Source organism: Lipophrys pholis (genome assembly GCF_963383615.2).
Source record: "Lipophrys pholis genome assembly, chromosome: 14".
NCBI lineage: Eukaryota > Metazoa > Chordata > Actinopteri > Blenniiformes > Blenniidae > Lipophrys > Lipophrys pholis.
Genome location: NC_137633.1, coordinates 19,532,276 through 19,551,326, shown reverse-complemented (window position 1 = coordinate 19,551,326; position 19,051 = coordinate 19,532,276). Strand labels below are relative to the sequence as shown.

General features: G+C 45.9%; 1 protein-coding gene across 1 annotated transcript in view; it reads right to left on the bottom strand.

The window, feature by feature from the left end:
- Positions 1–481: 481 nt before the first annotated feature.
- LOC308119394 (signal-induced proliferation-associated 1-like protein 1) overlaps positions 482–19,051 on the bottom strand; it is a 45,793-nt gene continuing 27,223 nt past the window's right edge. Inside the window, 16 exon segments of the mRNA XM_080479376.1 lie at positions 482–2,082; positions 3,718–3,796; positions 4,078–4,195; positions 4,315–4,473; positions 4,556–4,757; positions 5,225–5,387; positions 7,298–7,492; positions 8,283–8,698; positions 8,936–9,018; positions 9,538–9,689; positions 9,770–9,913; positions 9,989–10,255; positions 10,425–10,699; positions 12,082–12,661; positions 18,518–18,675; positions 18,863–18,966. Coding sequence (XP_080335502.1) covers positions 1,939–2,082; positions 3,718–3,796; positions 4,078–4,195; positions 4,315–4,473; positions 4,556–4,757; positions 5,225–5,387; positions 7,298–7,492; positions 8,283–8,698; positions 8,936–9,018; positions 9,538–9,689; positions 9,770–9,913; positions 9,989–10,255; positions 10,425–10,699; positions 12,082–12,661; positions 18,518–18,675; positions 18,863–18,966 — 3,239 coding nt within the window. The 3' untranslated portion in view covers positions 482–1,938.

Below are 19,051 nucleotides of genomic sequence, written 5' to 3'. Positions count from 1 at the left end.
ACCCGGGCTGAGATACAGATCGAAGGTTTAAATGTAAAAGGTTATTATGGCTCCATTCTACCAGTTCGGTTCACTGAAGATGAATTTCGAAACTAAAATGTTGGACACTCTGTGGACCCACAGGCCTTTCTATTAGACATCGCAGATTTATAGGATTAATACCTGAGGCTGCTCTGAGCGAATCGATGCCCTTCTAAGTTATGTTGATTTGTTTTCTGTCTGAAAATGATCAAAAACAAACCTCCACCTTGATCCTGCCACCTCGGGGCCTTGTGTAACTACGCCCGAGTGGGAAAAACAGCAGTTCTGTGTTAATCACAACACGGCAGCAGGCGTCCGCCTCCCGCCAGGCCTCCGGCAGGTATCCCTTTCCTCTGATCGTCACCTGGGACGAACCTACTATCAGCCTTACGCATCCTCGCTTTAAAAAAAACAAAGTAAAAAAAAACAAAGAGTCCACTCGTCCAGACGGGGTGTGTAATTCAACAAAATATCTTTAATAGATATAAACAGTTTTTACACATCACAGCTCAATGGAAACAGTCACATGCTGTCACACGTGTTAAGAATGAAGGCATAAGGGGCGATCTGCTCTGCTCTGCTCTGAGACCCTCTCATGGTCTCTGTCCTGTTCTCGTCTCCCAAAACCTTTATCTTACATATCACTTCCTAGTAAAGCAGAATTAAAAAAACAAACAAACAAAAAAAAAAACTGGTAAAAAATAAGAATGACGGTGCAAATTCTGATGAATATTAAATCCTCCTTTATATACAGTTGCACAGTATCCAAGTACAAAAGGAAACAGCTACATTATGAGGCTTAAATAAGGGCTTCGTGGGCTTTCAAGCACCTTTTTTTTTTACCACACGCTGAGCAGTACCAATTCACTCTATTCAAGAGAATTAAGGATCAGATCGAGAGCTTTTTTTTTTTTTTGCATGCTATGGATGAGAAGAGGGTCACGTCCATGTAGTTTTCCTCTTTTGTATGTTACATGTTGTCAACACTAGGTGGTGCTGTCGTTCAATCCACTGCCGCAAGGCAAAGGCAACGGAGAAGATCCGGGTCACGGTCGCCAGAAAGTGAGACACTTCCCGTTGACACCTGGGTCTCACATGGGCACCATATATTTCTCTGAGTGTATTTGGCTACCTTTTGTCATAAATACTCTTTACATCAAATCGAGGAGTGAGAAAATAAATGTTAACATCATTTATTTACAATTAGTAAGTTCTATCTTTATGGCACCTATATTGTGTTTGTACAATATATCGTGTTTACATTATATTAGATGAGAAGGGTCTCTTTGTCTGTCTGTCACTCACAAGACAATCAGAAATAATTATATTCTATAATTTGGTTAGTAAATATAAAAATAATCATTTTAGTGAGGGGGGGGGGGGGGGGGGGGGGGGGGGGGGGGGGGGGCGGGGGGGGGGTGGGGGGGGGGGGGGGGGGGAGTTCGACTTTCTAAAGAACAAACTCTAAAAAACGCACAGAGGGATGGGGAAATAGTTTAGTTTTTAAAATTTTTTCTCTTGTGCAGCGTGAAGAATTTTTTAATTTGTGTTGGCGTGTTTTAATTGGAAATCTGCTCACTTGTAATTAGGTTAGCCGGCGAGCTAAATGGGAACAGCAACTTTAAATCCCTCCAGGTTAGTTTCGACACATTTCCCTCTCCCTCTCTCTCTCTCTTCCCCCCCCCCCCCCCCCCCCGACGGTCCATCAGATTGGAAACAAAGCGTCGTATCGTTTATGAGCGCCTAAAGGAAGGAAGTGCATGCTGATGGGAGCTGACACGCAGTTACACCGCCGTGCGTTCTCTCCGTCCCCGTGTCCGTCTCGTAAAGTCGTTTGAGGTGAAGGCTCGCCGCGTCCGCCACCTCCTGTGGTGGAGAGTGTGCACTCGGTCGGGATAGTGGTTGTTCGTCCTCGCCTCAGTTCATGTCGATGGTGTTGAAGACCCACTCGGTGAACTTCTTGAGCTTGGCCGAGGCGCTGTAGGACTCCTCCAGGAGGCGCTGGTTGTCCTCTCGCAGGCTCTGGATCTGAGCTTGCAGCGATGCCTTGGCATCCTTCTCCTGAAGAGGGAACAAATACACAGCTGAGCAACTTGATCTGAGCGTTAATGGTGCAATCACTATGACAATCTTTTTAGGTAATACCACTATTGAACATTAGGGGGCAGTAACGAGACATGGAAGCAGCCAATTCGTCTTGATGTTAAATTTACTTGACTGTTCGGCTTGTTAACCTCAGTCCACACACATATAGACGTTAAATAAATGAGGCGTTGTCATATCAGGATCAGCCATTTTGAGCCTTTTTGGTAGTTTTTTAATCGTTATTTTTGTCGAAGAAACAAAAGTGAGCTGTTATGAACAATCTGGATGGATTAGATATGAATACAGTCCATTTACATATTTCATTGAACAGAAAAAATGTACTGCTTATGTCTATTTTTCAGTCTCTACAAAAGGTGATTATGGGAGATGTTTTTTCATATATGATATATCAGGTGCATTTTTATTTTAAAGGTGCTGAATCAACAGAATATTAGATATTTAAAAGGTACAGTCGGTAAAAGTTAAGTAATACGGCCACTATGTTGAAGCAGTGAGGAAAGATTATTGTTCTGACTCAAAGCTTTTTTTAAATATTTATAGTTGTTGGTAAAATGACAGCACCATCTTGTGGTACAAAGTGGTATTACAACACCAACTACTAGATTTAAGTCTTATAATGATGTTTTGGTTTTTTTCGATTAAAAAAAAAAAGATTAAACAACGGCCTCATACTTTTTATGAAAATGACTCTTGTATTGATTGTTACTGTAGATTCATGAATTTCAATGATTGATGAAGTAACAAATAGAAAAGAATTCTTTGATTTCAATCATTTAGGATTCAATCCTCAGGTCTTGCATTTATCTTTCCTCCCGGGGGGAAGCTGGCGGGAAGTTTCAGCTCGGAGCTACATTTAGTAGTTTCAGCACAATATGCATCGTTCCAGATACCAGAGGTGTGTGAGAGACGCTACACAGAGCATGGAGTTCAAGCACTTACCGAGGGAGGATATTTATACTTATCTGTGTGTGTGTGTGTGTGTGTGTGTGTGTGTGTGTGTGTGTGTGTGTGTGTGTGTGTGTGTGTGTGTGTGTGTGTGTGTGTGTGTGTGTGTGTGTGTGTGTGTGTGTGTGTGTGTGTGTGTGTGTGGGAGATCAGGCCACATAAACTCGTAGAACAAAGTTTGAGGGAGCGCTTTGATAAACAGTAAAGAAAAGTGTAATTTCGGCGTTCGTGTTTAGTCAGGTTATTAAAGTGTATTGTTAACACAGGATCAAAATGAGTATTTGTGTGTACTTGAACTTGTGTGTGCACAGATTTGGATATGTGTAGCAAAATGTCCTGAATAATGTGTCCTTCTTTCATACCATGATCTTTTAACTCTGGTGTTTATTTGAATTCAGTCTCGACTTTAACGAACAAGATGCAGTGTCAGCCTAACAAGAGTGAGCCTGCCAGTCTCCGCTGAGGGCAAAGAATTTACAGTCAAATCTGCACAAACCACTGGACTGAGGCCCCCTTTAGGCAACAGTTACAAGTGAAATTGCATCGTTCATTTGGAATGTTTTCTGTTCCACAGTAGCAGCGTCTACAAGGAGAGACACCGTTGTCTAAAGGGATGTCCCACGCTGCTCTCTGTCCCCTTCTCACCTTCTTCAGGTCCTCCTGCAGCGCTTTCACCATGGACTCCAGCTGACTCACTTTCCCCATCAAACAGGCCGGAGTCTCTCTGTGGGAAGGGGACAGCCGGGGGACAAAGTCACAGAGGTTAAATGTTCCTTCGTCTTCCCTTGAAACTTTATGGAGATTATCGATCGGACTAAAAAAATGGCACTGATGCTGATTTTAATTAAATATATGCAGTCAGCCGGAGAAGAGGACTAATTAGAGCTATCAGCTGCTGCAGTGTGTGATTGGAATTCATTCTGCGGGCTCGTTCCGGGGCGCAGGGCTGGAGAGCAGCAGATTAAAGCAAACACTGGTCCCGGGCCATGACCTGAGGCCTCTTACCCGGGCGAGGGCTGTCTCAGCGGAGCCGCCTGGGGCTCGGCCTGCTGGGGGCTGATGGCTGCTGCGCTCTCAGCCATGGCGCTCTCCTCCTGGGCTGCCAGGAACACCAGCCTCTGCTCTGTGGTTAAAAAAAAAAGAAAAGAAAAAAGATACACGTTACTGGACCCGGTTTGAAGATGGAGCAACAGTGCCCTCCTGTGGCGGGAGGAGAGATCACAGCTTGGCGACAGAACTTACCCTCGAAGGCTTTGGCAGCGTCCACCAGGTGGGCCCAGTCCAGCGGGCCGTCGGCACCGGCGTCGGGCAGCGGCATTAGGGCGGGCTCCTGCAGCTCCTGCAGCTGCTGCCTCTTCCTCTCCTGCTCCAGCTCCGAGCTCTCGGGCGCCGTCAGGTCTCCTGAGAAGACGGCGAGGCAGACAGTGAGGCACACGATCTCGATCTCCACCCAACTCCTCCCGTGCGAAAGCCGAGTTCTCACCCAGGGATTTGTGCGAGGCCCTGCGGCTCGGCCCGTGCCGGGCGGTGGGCGAGCGCGGCATGGTGGAGCAGGTGAAGAGGAGGTCGGTGGGCGTGTCCCGCGGCCCGCTGGAGGACGGCTCCCTCTGCCCGCTGTAGATGCTCTCGTCCGACAGCGTCCTGTGGAGGGAGCGGCGGCTGGGCGGCGGGCCCGGGAACAACGGCTGCGGAACCGATGAGATGACTGTTGAGTGACTAAACTTTACACTCTGAACCCGACCAACCCTCCCGTCTCTAAAATGCTCACATCACCTCAGTTTAGTCGGGTTGAAGACAGTACCTGTTGGCCACGCACCTGACACCTGATAGCAGTGTTGGTGGATCCCTGATATTTCTTTCAGTATTGAAGTATGTAATATTACTTTAGGTGCAACATGCATCAGTTTTACCATCTTTAAACACTGAGATCATTACTGAGGATCAAGATTCTTAACCCGCATTATTGTAAACACCAAGTTTACCAGAGAAAATTCCTACATTTGTGTCTAAATTAAATCAAACACTATTAATAATGGAAATGAATGCATGCATTTATTTCACTATTGTTTGATCCTCAGTTTACTGGTGGAATTACAATCCAACCATACGAATGTTGGAAGCCCTGACTGGGAGCGGGGGTGTCGGCGTGCACCTTCTCTTCAGCGGTGGTGGGCGGCGGGCTGTCCAGCGTGATGAGCTTCTTCAGGTCCTCCTCCAGGCTGGACTTGGCCGTGTGGCGCTGAGGCGACTGCGAGCCGCGCAGGTTGGCCCGGAGCTGCGGCTGACCGCCCAGCAGGCCGTCGCTCTGGTGCCGTCTGCGCACAAAAAAGATCCCTCGCTTAGAAACCCGAACGCGAACCAAATTACGTGTGAAAATAACAGTGTCCCCACAACTGATCTACAGTACCGCTGGTAAAACACACCTTCAATGCAACTACAGTACATTAAAACCTATTCTCTCGCATTTATTTAAATATAAAGCCTGATTAATATTACCTCAAATGACAATACTAAAGAAGTCTGGATGAACGATAAAGGCGGACGAAGGTGTCAACATGAATATTTTTACCAGATTCTTCATCAACGGGGGAACAAAACCCAGAAGTTTGCTCATGTTCAGTAAAAAAGATGAGCTTGCACTGCTCCTGCTGCAAAATTAGATTATAAATTCAATAAGGAAGGACTAAAGGACTGGAAAAGTGTAAACCACTCGCTCATGTAAAAAGCAGTTTTGGTCCATAGTCTTGCACATAGTTGTATAAATAGCTTTTGTCTAAAGTTTCTATAAATGTAGCTTATGAATAGTTATTGAGGACAAATTGTGGTTATTGAAATAGTTTTATGTTAAGTGTTGTGTTTATAATTTATAAATATTATTATTCATTTACAGGATTGTTTGTGTTAAGGGCATTTATCTTGTATTTCAGATTTTTCAATATTAAACTGTAATTTGTTAAGCATGTGATTTGGGCGACACGTTATCTTATAAATTAAAGACAACGGTATAAACGACGCTGTTCGATTTCTTTAGTCAGAGTACGGTATGCCCTCCGCCGTTGTTGTTTCCATAAAGTGTTTGAGACGAGGAAATCACCTCTGCTTCTATGTGAGTGTCCCACTTTCATGATGGAATATCCTCGTAGGGTGTCATTTTATTTCCGCATGAATTCCATCCAAAAGCCAAAACCCTTTAATGCTTCGTAAGTACTCTGCACTGAAGTGTTTTAAATACAGATATAATTCCGTCATATTTTCTTTCTGTAGCCCGTCAGGATGAGATTTCAGGGTAAAAACTACCCCCTCCGAAAAAAGTCATTAACTTCAAGTCTTATAATTAAACTTACTGCTTTTCCTTAAGAGTCCACTGTGGCAGACGCATTTTAATTTTCTATTTAACCCTTATTAGCCAGGCTAAATTAGTGAAATCAATTTTCCAGTGAGACCGACCATACATGAAGACAGAATTAGTTACACTTTTCACAATTTCTTATAAATAAGCGAGGGGAAAAAAAAAAAAAACTAACATATCCATGAATGGATGATTTTACTACATTATTTAAGATCATTTTGATTAATAGAAGTTTACAGAGATTGTGCATTAAAAGAGACGACGAGCTTTTGCCAAAACAGTGACGAGAAACTGAAAGGAAAATCAATTATGCATGAGCTTCAGGAATTGTGTATTTGGTCGATTACTTCTGTGCTCTTCTTCTCAATAAATGTTATATTTCTGGAAAGAGTATGCATTAGTGGGATGAGCTGCAGATCAGCACAGTTCCTCACTTTTCCGAGCAGCAAAAAAAAAATCACTGTAGTTACATTTTAATTAATAAGTCTTCTTGTATTTGTTGAGTAAAAATGAGCTGTAGACCAAAGATGTACCTTTTAAGTGATGGTTGAAATGTCATGCCACCATCCAACAATAGTTATATATTTTCCAGATACTTAAAATTTCTCAAACTATTCCGATATAGTTTTGAAGGAAAGAGTTCATTAAAGCTGCTCAGAGATTCTCAGTTGGTAGTCTATAACTGAGATAATTCAGACTGTGTTGCCCTTCCACTCGCCACCAGGTGGCACTGTTGGCCGACCGTAGAGGCGCTTTAAAAGTGAGGCAAGCAGTCTCTGGGACCAGCAGGAGGAATATTCCCTCCTCTCATCATCACAGACAGCTCCATGCGTCCATGCACTGAATGGTAATTTTTCAGGAAGCAACCAGTCGTACTTGCGAGTGCTGCCGAAGTCCACCGAGTTGACCGTGCCCCCCGGTTTCCTCCAGCCGATCAGGTACTTGGAGGTGGCCCCTTGGCGGGGGTAGAAGCTCTTGGTGGCCGGGGACTGGGAGTTGGGGGACGTGGGCGAGGCGGCGCCGCCCGCCGGCTCATTCTGCGGCGACATGGGACTGCCTGAGTGGCCGGAACTGAGGACGAAGAGAAACCGATTTACTCCGGGAGAGAAGTGCACGACGTACAAGCGCACTCAGAATCAAGTCAAACGTAAACAAATCAGTTCAGAAACGAGGAAAACTTCCTCCATCGTTACATCTCCCTCTGTTGTTTTACTGCCGAATTCACAAACGGAAATGGGACACGACGTCCTTCAGCTTCATTTCCAGCTTCTTCAAAGAGCCTTTCTACGTGTTTGAAATCAGCGTGCACATGCAGGAACCTAACACAACAACTAAGTGGACAAGTCTGCTGGGAGGGAGAGGGAGAGGGAGAGGGAGAGGGAGAGGGAGAGCTTTAGTTGATTCAAAGGAAGTGGGATTTAGAAAAGGAACAGTGCTGAGTTCACAGTCTGCATTTCTCGTAACTTCAAGCTCCTCTTATCCACCGTGGAGAGCAGGACACACACACACACACACACACACACACACACACACACACACACACACACACACACACACACACACACACACACACACACACACACACACACACACACACACACACACACACACACACACACACACACACACACACACACACACACACACACACACACACACACACACACACACACACACACACACACACACACACACACACACACACACACACTTCATTCTTCCTCTCCTTCTTTGTTGCCAAACCACACGGCTCCGGACTTCTCCACCTGGGACGGTTGTGGATATATCTGGCCCAGAATGAATCAACGTCTGTCGTAATGAAACTTTGATGCGGCGGCTGGAACTGGGAGCGGCGGCACACCTGGAATGGGAGGCGGCGTCGCTCAGGCTGTACGGGCAGCTGTCGGGCGGCAGAGGGAAGGCCGACGGACTCTTGGCCGGGATCTCGATGGCCCCGGCGACGAGGGATTCCGGGGTGGGAGGGGACGAGTCGGCCGCACTCTGGCTGCCCGACGCCTCCTCCTGCCACGGGACTTTGTCTTTGGCCCTGAAGGCCCCGGTGGAGGAGGCGGTGCTGCTCTGGGTGGCGGTGTAGGAGGTGGCGTCGATGCCGCTGTCGGTGGAGGCGCCCTGCAGGTAACCGTTGAGCTCCAGCTCACTCCGCACCCCCGACCGGGAGCCCACTTCGTACCACTTCTCGTCGCTGTGGGCGGAGCTGGAGGCGTTGCTGGACAGCGTGTTGCTGCTGGACTGGCTGGACGAATACGGAGCGTCGGCCTGTCACATCGAGGAGAAAACAAACTTTATTATCGTTTATACTTCCAAAGACGTTTGTGTTTGTGTGATCATTCATACACACGGGGAGACGTCGACAATGTTAGTTACAGTCTTTACATAATGTTTACAACCCTTGTCCTTATCAAAAGACACGATCATTACTATTGATTGAACAGCAGTATTTGTAAATATACCGATTACCTTATCAGCTCGTGACGCTGGATGACTGTTGCTCACCTTGGTGCTCTTGTTAGGAGACACGTGGCTGCTCTGCTCCGACAGCTGCAGGCGAGGAATCACCACCTTGGAAACCACAGTGTCTACAGGACGTAGCGACGGCAGTTAGAACTCACAGGCAGAGGATATTGACGAGTTTGACACTTGTTTCACACGATAGCTATTGAATGAAATGAGGTTTTAAAGAAGTATAATGAAGTTAAGGTTGATCTTATTGTAAGATTTAATATTACTAACCAAAATCACAATCATTCCAAAAAGGTTTTTTTTAGCTTTCACTAGATTTCTGTGAAGGTTTTGCAAAAAACGGACTTAATTATAACTTTTTAGCCTTATTAGTATTTTTCTATATTTTAAAGCAAGTAAAAAGATACTCAACACAACAGTATTTGTGATCATGAGAAGTGTAAATGATGAATTGTTGAAACTGCTCATTGTAGCATAAAGAAAGACTATTATTAATTGTTAGTTTGGAAGAAATGAGGAATTTATTCAATAAAAGTTGGATCAATAATCAACCCCATTGCTTCACATTAGAAGTGATTAAAAGCAGAAGTGAGGGTAACCGGATCAGTAAGTGAGATGACTGAATGTGATCTCACCTGAGCTGGTTTTATCTCCCAGCCTGCCGGCTGCATCGGCCTCTCCGGGCCGGGACCATCCCACAGCAGTACCAGAACCTTTGGTCCCGTTCACCCCCTCCCCGGCCACATGGCGAGCAGAAGACGACGGGGACTGGGAGTTGTTATTGAACCTACAAGAGGCCCGGAGAGAGGTCATTTAACCAAAACGCTCATTCGAAGGAAGAGAGGGTTGAGGGACGGACCGACTCACCCATCAGGCATGGACTTCTGCCTCCAGTGGCCGGAGCTCGTGGTGTCGCCGTGGGACAGGGTGGAGGGGGAGTTTGTGTTGTGCAGCGTGCGACCCATCACGATGGAGCAGGCCAGAGCGTAGTTGTCGTTCCCGGGGGAATATCTGCAGGGGCGCACGTGGTTGTCATTAGAGTCAGCTCGGCGTGTCTGCTGGTGTTTCTTTTTTTGATCTTCGGACCTCTTGGGGTTGACCGGCCGGCCGTCGCTGGAGACGCTGCGGGGGAGAGCGGCGGCGGCGGCGTTGCGGTCGGAGAAGTCTGCGGGCGGGGCCTTGATCAGGGTTCCCCCGGTGCCAGCAGCGCGGGTTTGAGGGCTGGAGGAGGTGCGTGGCCACTTGGTGTTGTTGTTGTTGGTGGGGCGGAAGGGGAATTTTAACTCGTAGGGCATGCCCTCTTTGTGGTTCTTGTAGTCCACCAGTGGCATGTGGTAGATTTCTGAGCAGCCTCTGCGGGCGCAGGAGCAAGTAGCAGTGGGAATCGTTCAAGGACGACAAACTCTGTTTAAATTCCTTTTTTTGTGTCATTATAATTAGCTCTTTTAGCAACATGTCCACATGTAAAAACAACCCTTTTTCTTCAAAATAAAAGCAAAGCTGTTGCTTATATCCACCTTACCTGCGCGGAGTGGAGTCTTCATGTGGCGGGATGATGACCACCTTGACGGTGACGGAGGTCCTCAGCAGGTCGATCATCTGCTCGTGGGACAGGGACGCCACCGACACTTTGCAGATCTCCACCAGCCGGCTGCCCTGCCGCAGCCCCGCCTGCCAGGCGTAGCCGTAGGGCTCCACCTCGGCCACGATCCCCTCGAAGTTGACGTGGAAGCCCAGCTGGCCCAGGGCGTTGCGGCGCAGGGTCATCTCCGTGGTCTGACTGCCTTTGGTCAACAGCTGCAGGAGCAGGAGCAGAGCGTGAAGGAGAGAAAGGAGGAGAAAACATTTCAGCTTCACATGGTATTAGTGCCAGAACCTGCCTTGTCACGATGCCGACAGCAATCAGATTCTACAAAACATTCATACATCTTCTGTCGCGCTTTATCCAACCTGCGGCTGCATGGGAAGGTTCCACTCCAGTACAATACGAGCAACGTAGAGCCGCGAATTGTACTTTAAGACATGTTGTTGGATTGTGGGAGAGAAACCCAAACATACACAGGGAGAACATGCAAACTCTGCACGGGCAAGAGTGGTAACCACTTCACATCCATGTGGCCCCAAAATAAAACTAAATAAATATAGAGTTAAATAGAATAAGCACGTCTGCAATAGAAATGGACTGATATGAAAAACCTCATTGCTTACTTTATGTAGAACTAACAGTTCATTATGTCTTCAGTCATCAAGTGATGCGAAATAAAGAATTTCATAATTCAAAACAACATAAAACACTACATGTCTCCGCGATCCTTATTTCATTTTATTATTTCAATGCATGCCGCACCTCATCTAAAAGCCCCAGTACTGATGTCATATACTGTAATCAAAATATCATTCCTGATGCTTTGCATCATATCTGGAGCTCGCAGATCGCACACCTGCTCACAGGTCACACACTCTCAGGGCCCGTTTACACAAGGTTTTCAAGTGAGAACAGAACTTTTGTTGCGTTTTGTGGGTCAGTTCACCCGACAGCGGTGTTCAGTCACTGAAAATGCAACTTTTTGAGAATGCTCTGATGGACAATAACAACATTTTCCTCCAGAGTGTCATGACTCCCAGTAAATATTCTCCTGGGACTTGGTAGTTTTATAGTTGAGAGTCATCGTAATAATGCAACATGTCTGTGTACTCCCATTGCTAATGTCTAAAGCGAATTGTTCTCACGTGACAATGATTTCATTATAAAAACAAACAGCAGCACCAACTGGCGGCCCACCAAGTTAACTACATCATCTTCAGTGTTTCCGCCGTTGCTGTGTAAACAGAGATTGTTTTCAAAACATTGTGCAAACGCAAAACTTTCCTGAAACAATAATGCGAAACCGATGCGTTTTCACTTGAAACCTTGTCGTGTAAATGGACGCCTCAGAGAGGCCTCATATTTGACCTCAATGCCTGAAAACTTGTGATTCACTTCACAAACACAAGTTGAATCTTCTGTTCGAGCCGCTGGCGTCTGTCGTGGACAATGAGCTAAATGTAAATACGGTCAAAACAGAGAAGCATTCCCTGGAGTGGAGGACGAAAGGACTCGTTTGGAGCTCTTGAAGCTGCAGCAGATGGTCTCTGCTAATGACAAGTGGAGTTACAGACAGTAGTGGCGTCCAACTGACCTCCAGTCTTTTGACCACCTCTCCAAAGTCTTCGGTGTTGTTGTTGATGGAGCGCAGCGACACGCTCTCGCCACGCTCGTAGTAGATCTTCATGGAGGCGGGGCTGCCCGTCGACCAGCCGATCACGTCCCGCGTGGCACAGTTGAATACCACCGCTTTGGCGTCTTGGTCCAGCAGGATGACGAAGTCGTTGGAGATGGCCAGTAGGCACTCGCGCTCGGCGCCGGCCACCTGATCCTCCGCGTGCACCTGCCAGGTGACGGCGCCCAGGCTGCGGAGCTCCGCCCCGCTGTACGGTCGCACCTTTTCCCGCCGCTTGTGCGCCAGAGAGATGAAAGGGAACTTCCCGGTGGGCTCCACCGGCGTGCTGGTCACGTGACGCTCCGCCAGGTCGCGCAGGTACTCCTGCCGCGTGCGAGTCGCCATGGCGCCGAACTTGTCTGACTTGTGGGCCGCGTTCTCCGCGTTGATGACTTTGGCCAGCAGGAAGTCCCTGAAGACGGTGGACTTGGGGAAGGTCACGCCTTTGGGGATCGGAGGGCCGAAGGAGGGGACATCCTGGGAACGAGTGACGGCCACACTGAGGAGGGGGAAGAGGGGGAGACACGTCGATGTGAGGAGGAAGAAACAACATGGGGGATCATGAAGAGCATCAAAACTCGTAAACATGACACATTCCATGCAGATGACAGAAAATAAATCAATATTACAGAACATTTAGGGTTAAATAGCTTGGACCTGGTTGGATAATGATAAAATGCTTGTTGATAATATATGATAGTGTGGAAGTATACAATTATTATTGCTATAATGCCACTATTTATTAATGAATGTTATTAATGAGCTTTGATTATATTATATTATATTATATTATATTATCAATAAGACAGAATAAAAATCAAATAAGTGATGTTAAATTATATATACAGAGCACAGAAAGAATGAAATCAACAGAAAACACAGCAAACTATTTACAGAGAGGAGTTATAGCGTCGTATGGCCACAGGAAGGATCTCCTGTGACTTTATAGTGAATTATCTGTTTGGATTGAAAATTATACTCCTTCCCAATATGTTTTGAACATATTCGAATTGCTTTTCCTCACTGTAAATAGTATTTGTGTCATTTCTCTTTACCACAACTTCTAGGAAGTGTACGTATCCAACAAAAGATCCAGTTTGTCGTATAAAAAAGTTAATGTGACCGGTCAAACAAACACAAAAAATTATAATAATACCAAAAATGTTTTTTGTACACTCTAAAATTAGCATGACAATTTTCTGAAACGTATAATCAGCTGAGCTAGTTAGTTAGTTAATTTCTATGTTATTATTTATGTCCAATATCATATTTTAACAGGTCCTTTACGTGTCCTCTACAGCAGCTCAGATTTTGAGTTTTTTTTTTTTTAAATGTAATACTGAGCCAGCATGATTCAATGAAGTTAAGTCTAAAAGAGAAATTAATTTAAGTTTCCTGTTCTGGCTGTTGCTGTTACACATGCTGAAAAGTGAAGCCAGGTCTGGAATAGAAATCCTGCTTATGTAAGAACCTGCCGTATGTATTGTGGGACAAAGAATGACCCTCACATTGAAGTACCTTGCTGGTTAACAGGGAAAAAAAAAGAATGAAATCAAATGAAAGCCGTGACCTTCAGCTTTCATCATTTCAAGTGTGCTGGTAGTATTTTGACCTCGAGACGATTTCCATCTCTTCTCTTTGTACGCTTGCCTGTTCCAGCTCAATCACATGAATAAATTATATTATTTGGTCATTTTTAACCAAATCATTGTTGAACTCCTTCAAATACGGTAGTCATTTTGATGATATTTCCTATCAGCGATGAGCAAATGGTCCGTATAAAAAGCGTTTTCTATCGAATCCTTGAATAATAATATTAAAATCATGTCAGGGTGTGATGTTCATACACAGTCACTGTAATATTAAAGACACACGAGAGATTTAGGTTTCAAACAAACAGGGGGCAAAACTAGTCACATTCTTTACCTATATAGAGATAGATAGTTTACAGAAAAAAAATTTATTCCAGTCCCTCCCTGCAAGAGGCTCTAATCAGACCAAACCATGAAGCAAATTGCAAAAATTTCAAAGAAAACCGATTTTCTTTCGGACAAATTTCTTAAGAGTAGCAGACACAACACAACACTGAGCCCCGAGCCGAGATATTGGTGCTGCTGCCGTGAAAGCTCGTGACCTCATTGCTGTGAAACGAGCCTCAAAGCCATGCCGTCAGATGTTGTAAAATCACACATAATGCAACGGCTATTGGAGTTGCTGAGGAAACTGAGGACTTTTAATGTCAGCATGTCACTTTCTTGGGACGTTTCGCTTTATTTCGCACCAGAAGGTTTCATTCCAATTGGCTTAATGTTGAGATTGTAGTCGATAGAAGCTGTAGTTGTTTAGTTTGGTGAAAATATCGACATTCTAATTACGTATACTCTGCGCCGCAACAAAGAAAAACGTTCCGGTTTTGATTTAAAGGTTATTATGGCATTGTTTTACCGGTCCGGCCCAGTCAAGATGACGTAGGATGTATGTGTCCCCTGAATTAAAATGTGTTGGGTTTTTTTTTTCTTTTCTTTTTTCCCTTGTCCTGTTCGGCAGCTTTGGCAAACAATATTAACTAAAATGTGTTTGACACCCTTGCCTTAATGTTGAGACCTACATTTTGGAAATTGAATAAATTAATATCGTAAATGAAAAGTAAAGACTTATATAAATGTAATAATGGCATTTTGAGAGAGAGAGAGAGAGAGAGAGAGAGAGAGAGAGAAACTTGTAAGGTTGTGGGTCTTGTAAAAGCCATAAAATGGACTATTATGTAAATCTGTAAGAGCGACAGGCAGGAAAACTGTAAGCAAAAAATACAGAATTATTCATTATTTTCCAAGAAAAAAAAAAAACATAAAACATAGAAGGTTTTTTTCATGTGGCTGCTGGTGTTTTTCTGTGGATCACAAACACAGGACTCAATGTTTCAGTGCTGTTCTGTCAAGTCATCGTCATAAAGCTTAAAACCACTAATGAGGCTGGAAACTAAAAAAGTAAGGAGAAAAAAAGTGACAGCAGATATTTGTTAATGTAGGGAGTAAAAGTAAAAGGTTGTCCTGAGAGTGAGGTAAAGATACCTGAAACATGTATTCAAATACAATAATTAGGTATATGTACTTCATTAGTATATATCATTTATTCTGTAAAAAGTGGATAGAAATGGAGCGATTCCATGGCATGTGGCACCTGCTCCACCAGTAATAACAATACAGACGTCTGGAAGCCTTTGCATATCTACATCTGTTATTCTACGTGTCAGTTGGTTTGTGAAGAAAGGAAAAACAAGGCCGGTTTCCCCCAGATGTGCATCTCAAACACAGATCAGCCGAATCCGATTAAACTGCTCAAAGCCACACTTTTGAAGTTTTCGAGTACGCAAAGAAAAACCCACTGCGATGGTGTGAGGGATGCTGGAGAGGAACAAGAGAGGGTATATTTCGGTGACCGCAACGACACCGAGGGAAAAGTTTTCCTGCAAGGGCAGTCAGCGGGTGAGCGTGTAGAACAAGCAAAAGTGGGGACGTCTCGGCGCAGCCTCCCTTGTGGGATTGTTGCCTTTGACCCGTTTCACTTGTGAGTACAAAGGAGGGCGGTAAAAATTCCTACAGGCAGGACTCTCCTCTTGTTACCCTCCACTGCTCCGATTCCACTTCCACACAAAGCCTCCCCCCGGGGTCTTAGGTTACTCTAAATTAGTGAACAGGTGACGCTGCCTCGTACCTGTTTGTTGAGAGGGACGTTGCCTCGTCGAACAATAAAGTGAATAAAGTGAGGATTTTTACCACATCGGGATTATATTACCACCGAAGCTTCGGGAAAATTGGCGTACTCACTCTCTGTTTGCTTGGCTTCCTATGGGGGGAGGAGATAAGTGCCGAGCGTTTCTACTAAAAGCCCCCAAGTTTGTGAGGACGGAAGACGTGTCCCCGGGTAAGCTGATGTGACAGTCCTGACAAGTCTCTATGCAGCCCATTAAACAGATAACACAGCCACTGCCTGTAGCAGAAACGTTTCAGCCCATGCCCGACTACACCGCACACTGCATATAAATACTATACATCCACTCGCAGATGACAAGCCAGCGCTCGGCGTTGACACGCTGCCATTCCCGGCTTCATCATGGTATGGAGGAGAGCAGTGCAGCGGTTGGACCAAACAGCCCACATTTCCTAAACAAAGATGGAGTTATGCAACCCGCCGCGCTGGCCCCGTGTGACTTGGAGGCAGCGGTTGAAAGCAGCAGATTAGCACCCTGCTGGCCCCGGGCCACTTACTCCTCTAATGCTTCAGTCTGGCTCAATATGACCTGAGCATTATCCAAAACTCAGCAGCAGGCAACAACGGGCTATTAATAACTGGATGACTCCGGGACTCGTGACACGCTCTTTATTAATAAAGATTAGAGAAGACGTTACAGTATTGACATGGGGGGGGGGGGGGGGGTTACGCAACATCTGGAATTAACAAAAAACAAACAATCTCTTGGTGGGGGAATCAAGTAAATCCAGGGAGTGGACGTGAAGCGTGGGATTGTCTTTGGAAAGACAACCTTCTTGAACTTACCTCCCGTCTTTACATCAGTGCTGCGAGGTATCCTTAAATCTGTGCGAGGAAACGATCAGCCGGATAACAGTTCTGGCGTGTGGCTACAATATGACGCCAGAGATGCACCGCGAAGCGAATGTGGCCAATCGGAGTCGCAGAGGTCCCACTGAGGGCGACGCCTCACTGATCCACAGTGTGAGTCGGAGGCTGAAGGCTGAAAGTGTGTTGAGTGACTTTTGGGTGGGGTAGCAGGATTGTCCTCAAGGATTCTGTGTCCCGTCCCTCTCCATTTTCATCCAGGAGGGGAACCGGGGAGAAACCTTCCAGCAAGAGCCACTTCGGAGCAAAGACTCCTTGACGGTGTCCCAGCAGCTGATCAGAGGTAAAGAAGCAAAGGGACGGAAGCCTCACCCGTCCTCTCCTGAGCCGGACTCCTCGAGCTCTGAGGGAGACCGCCCCGAACAGTCCGACCCACTCACATGCATGTCTGGGCGAGGAGAGCACTTCATGTGCATGGCGCTAACTCCTTCAGACCACTCCGACTCACGCTGCCCAAAGGCAAAGTGGCAGGCAGGGAAAAGCGGAGGGGGGGAGGAGGGGTGGGTGGGCTGGGAGTCGTATTATACCAGTGTGTGAAGAGTGAGCCTTTGAGTGAAATAATGTACGAGAGAGAAAAGTGTGTGCATGTGTGTGTCACAGTGTGCAGCACTGTGTGCAAGTGAGCATGAGAAAGAGGTACAAGCCAGTGTGTGTGTGTGTGTGTGTGTGTGTGTGTGTGTGTGTGTGTGTGTGTGTGTGTGTGTGTGTGTGTGTGTGTGTGTGTGTGTGTGTGTCGGGGCAGTGATGCATGAGTGTGAACACTAACAAAGTTGCAGTCTGATCATAACAAGGCCAGCGGAGAAGAACTTCTCCTGCTTTCGCCTCAATCAAACAAATGTACGGCCCGCAAACCGACGAGGAAGGCCACAAGCTTTTAAACTTGACCCGAGCCTTCCAGCCAAAGCTTTTGTCTTAATGCCACCCGCGGCGACCTGCATGAGAACGCCACCGCTGGCATTGTTTTTTAAGCTTTTAACGGTCCCGAGATAGAAAGTTCCAACCCGGCTTTTATCCAGCAAGCGAGTGAAGTCGTCAGCGCGACCGATTTGAAATCCTAACAAGTCTCCTTTGTGTCCAGATGTGGTCATACATATTCAGCTGATAGCTGGTGGACCAACTTTGACCTCAAAGGTCAGTCTCTCAGCTCCATATTCAACACTTCTGTCCATCTGTTAACTACAAATGATTCTCAGGCTTCGAGGGGACAGACTATTACGATCACAATAATATGTGTGTGTGTGTGTGTGAGTGTGTGTGGTTGTCCGTCCCTGTGCGTTTGTCCTGTGATGGACTCGTTATATTAACTGTGGGGAAGTGAGTGCGTTCGCTGCAGATACACAACGCTGAGCAGTAACTGTGATTTTGATACTGGACTTCCAAATATATGCCAATAACTTCAAATTGAAAGACACTATTGTTAATGGGGATAAACTACGAGAAGATTTTGTACTTTTTGTGATTTTATGGTTTGAATTTGTTCATACTATCTAATCGCATTCCCTTAAAACTGCGTTTCATTTAAGTACATTTAAGTTTTCTCCTCTACCTACTTTCTTTTCATGACAATTTCTTTCTTAAAAGCTCACGACGACAAAGAAAAATAAGACATTCTGAGTGTAAAATTTTGCCTCAGTGACCTTTAAGCTCGAAAACCATCCGTTGATCCACTTATTCCCTCACTTCCTTTAGCGCTCTGCGCTGCCGCCTGCAGACTCACCTGTAGCAGGTGCTGTCGGAGCAGGGGTTGTGCACCCGGACGATGATGAAGACGTGCTGGAAGTGCGAGCGGACGGCCTTGGGGGTGAAGGGGTGTGCGCCGGGCTCCTGGAACACAATGGTCACGATGTCGTTCCCGATGTGGCGTTTCCTCAGCAGCTACACGTTGAAGAACAGCACAATTAGTGACCTTAAAAAAAAAAAAAAAACCCCGAGCGTGAAGTCATTGTGGTGAGCGTTCGGGGTCTTTCCGTTTAATGACAGTGTTCGGGGAAAACCCCCTGAGAAATCAGACTCTTCTGTTTTAAAAAGAAAGCTTAAAAGACCCCCCCCCGTGCTTCTTTACCTGCTGTTTGTTGTTGGGCGTGTAAGGCAGCAGAGTCGACACATGGAACATGATCTCATAGTCCTTGTACGAAGTGTAGAGGGAGTGAGTTCCCGTGGAATCCGCTGCAGGAAAAACAGCAATAGAGTGTAAGGACCCATTGTACAATCACTGCTATTCAACGCTCTCTCTCTCTCTCTCTCTCTCTCT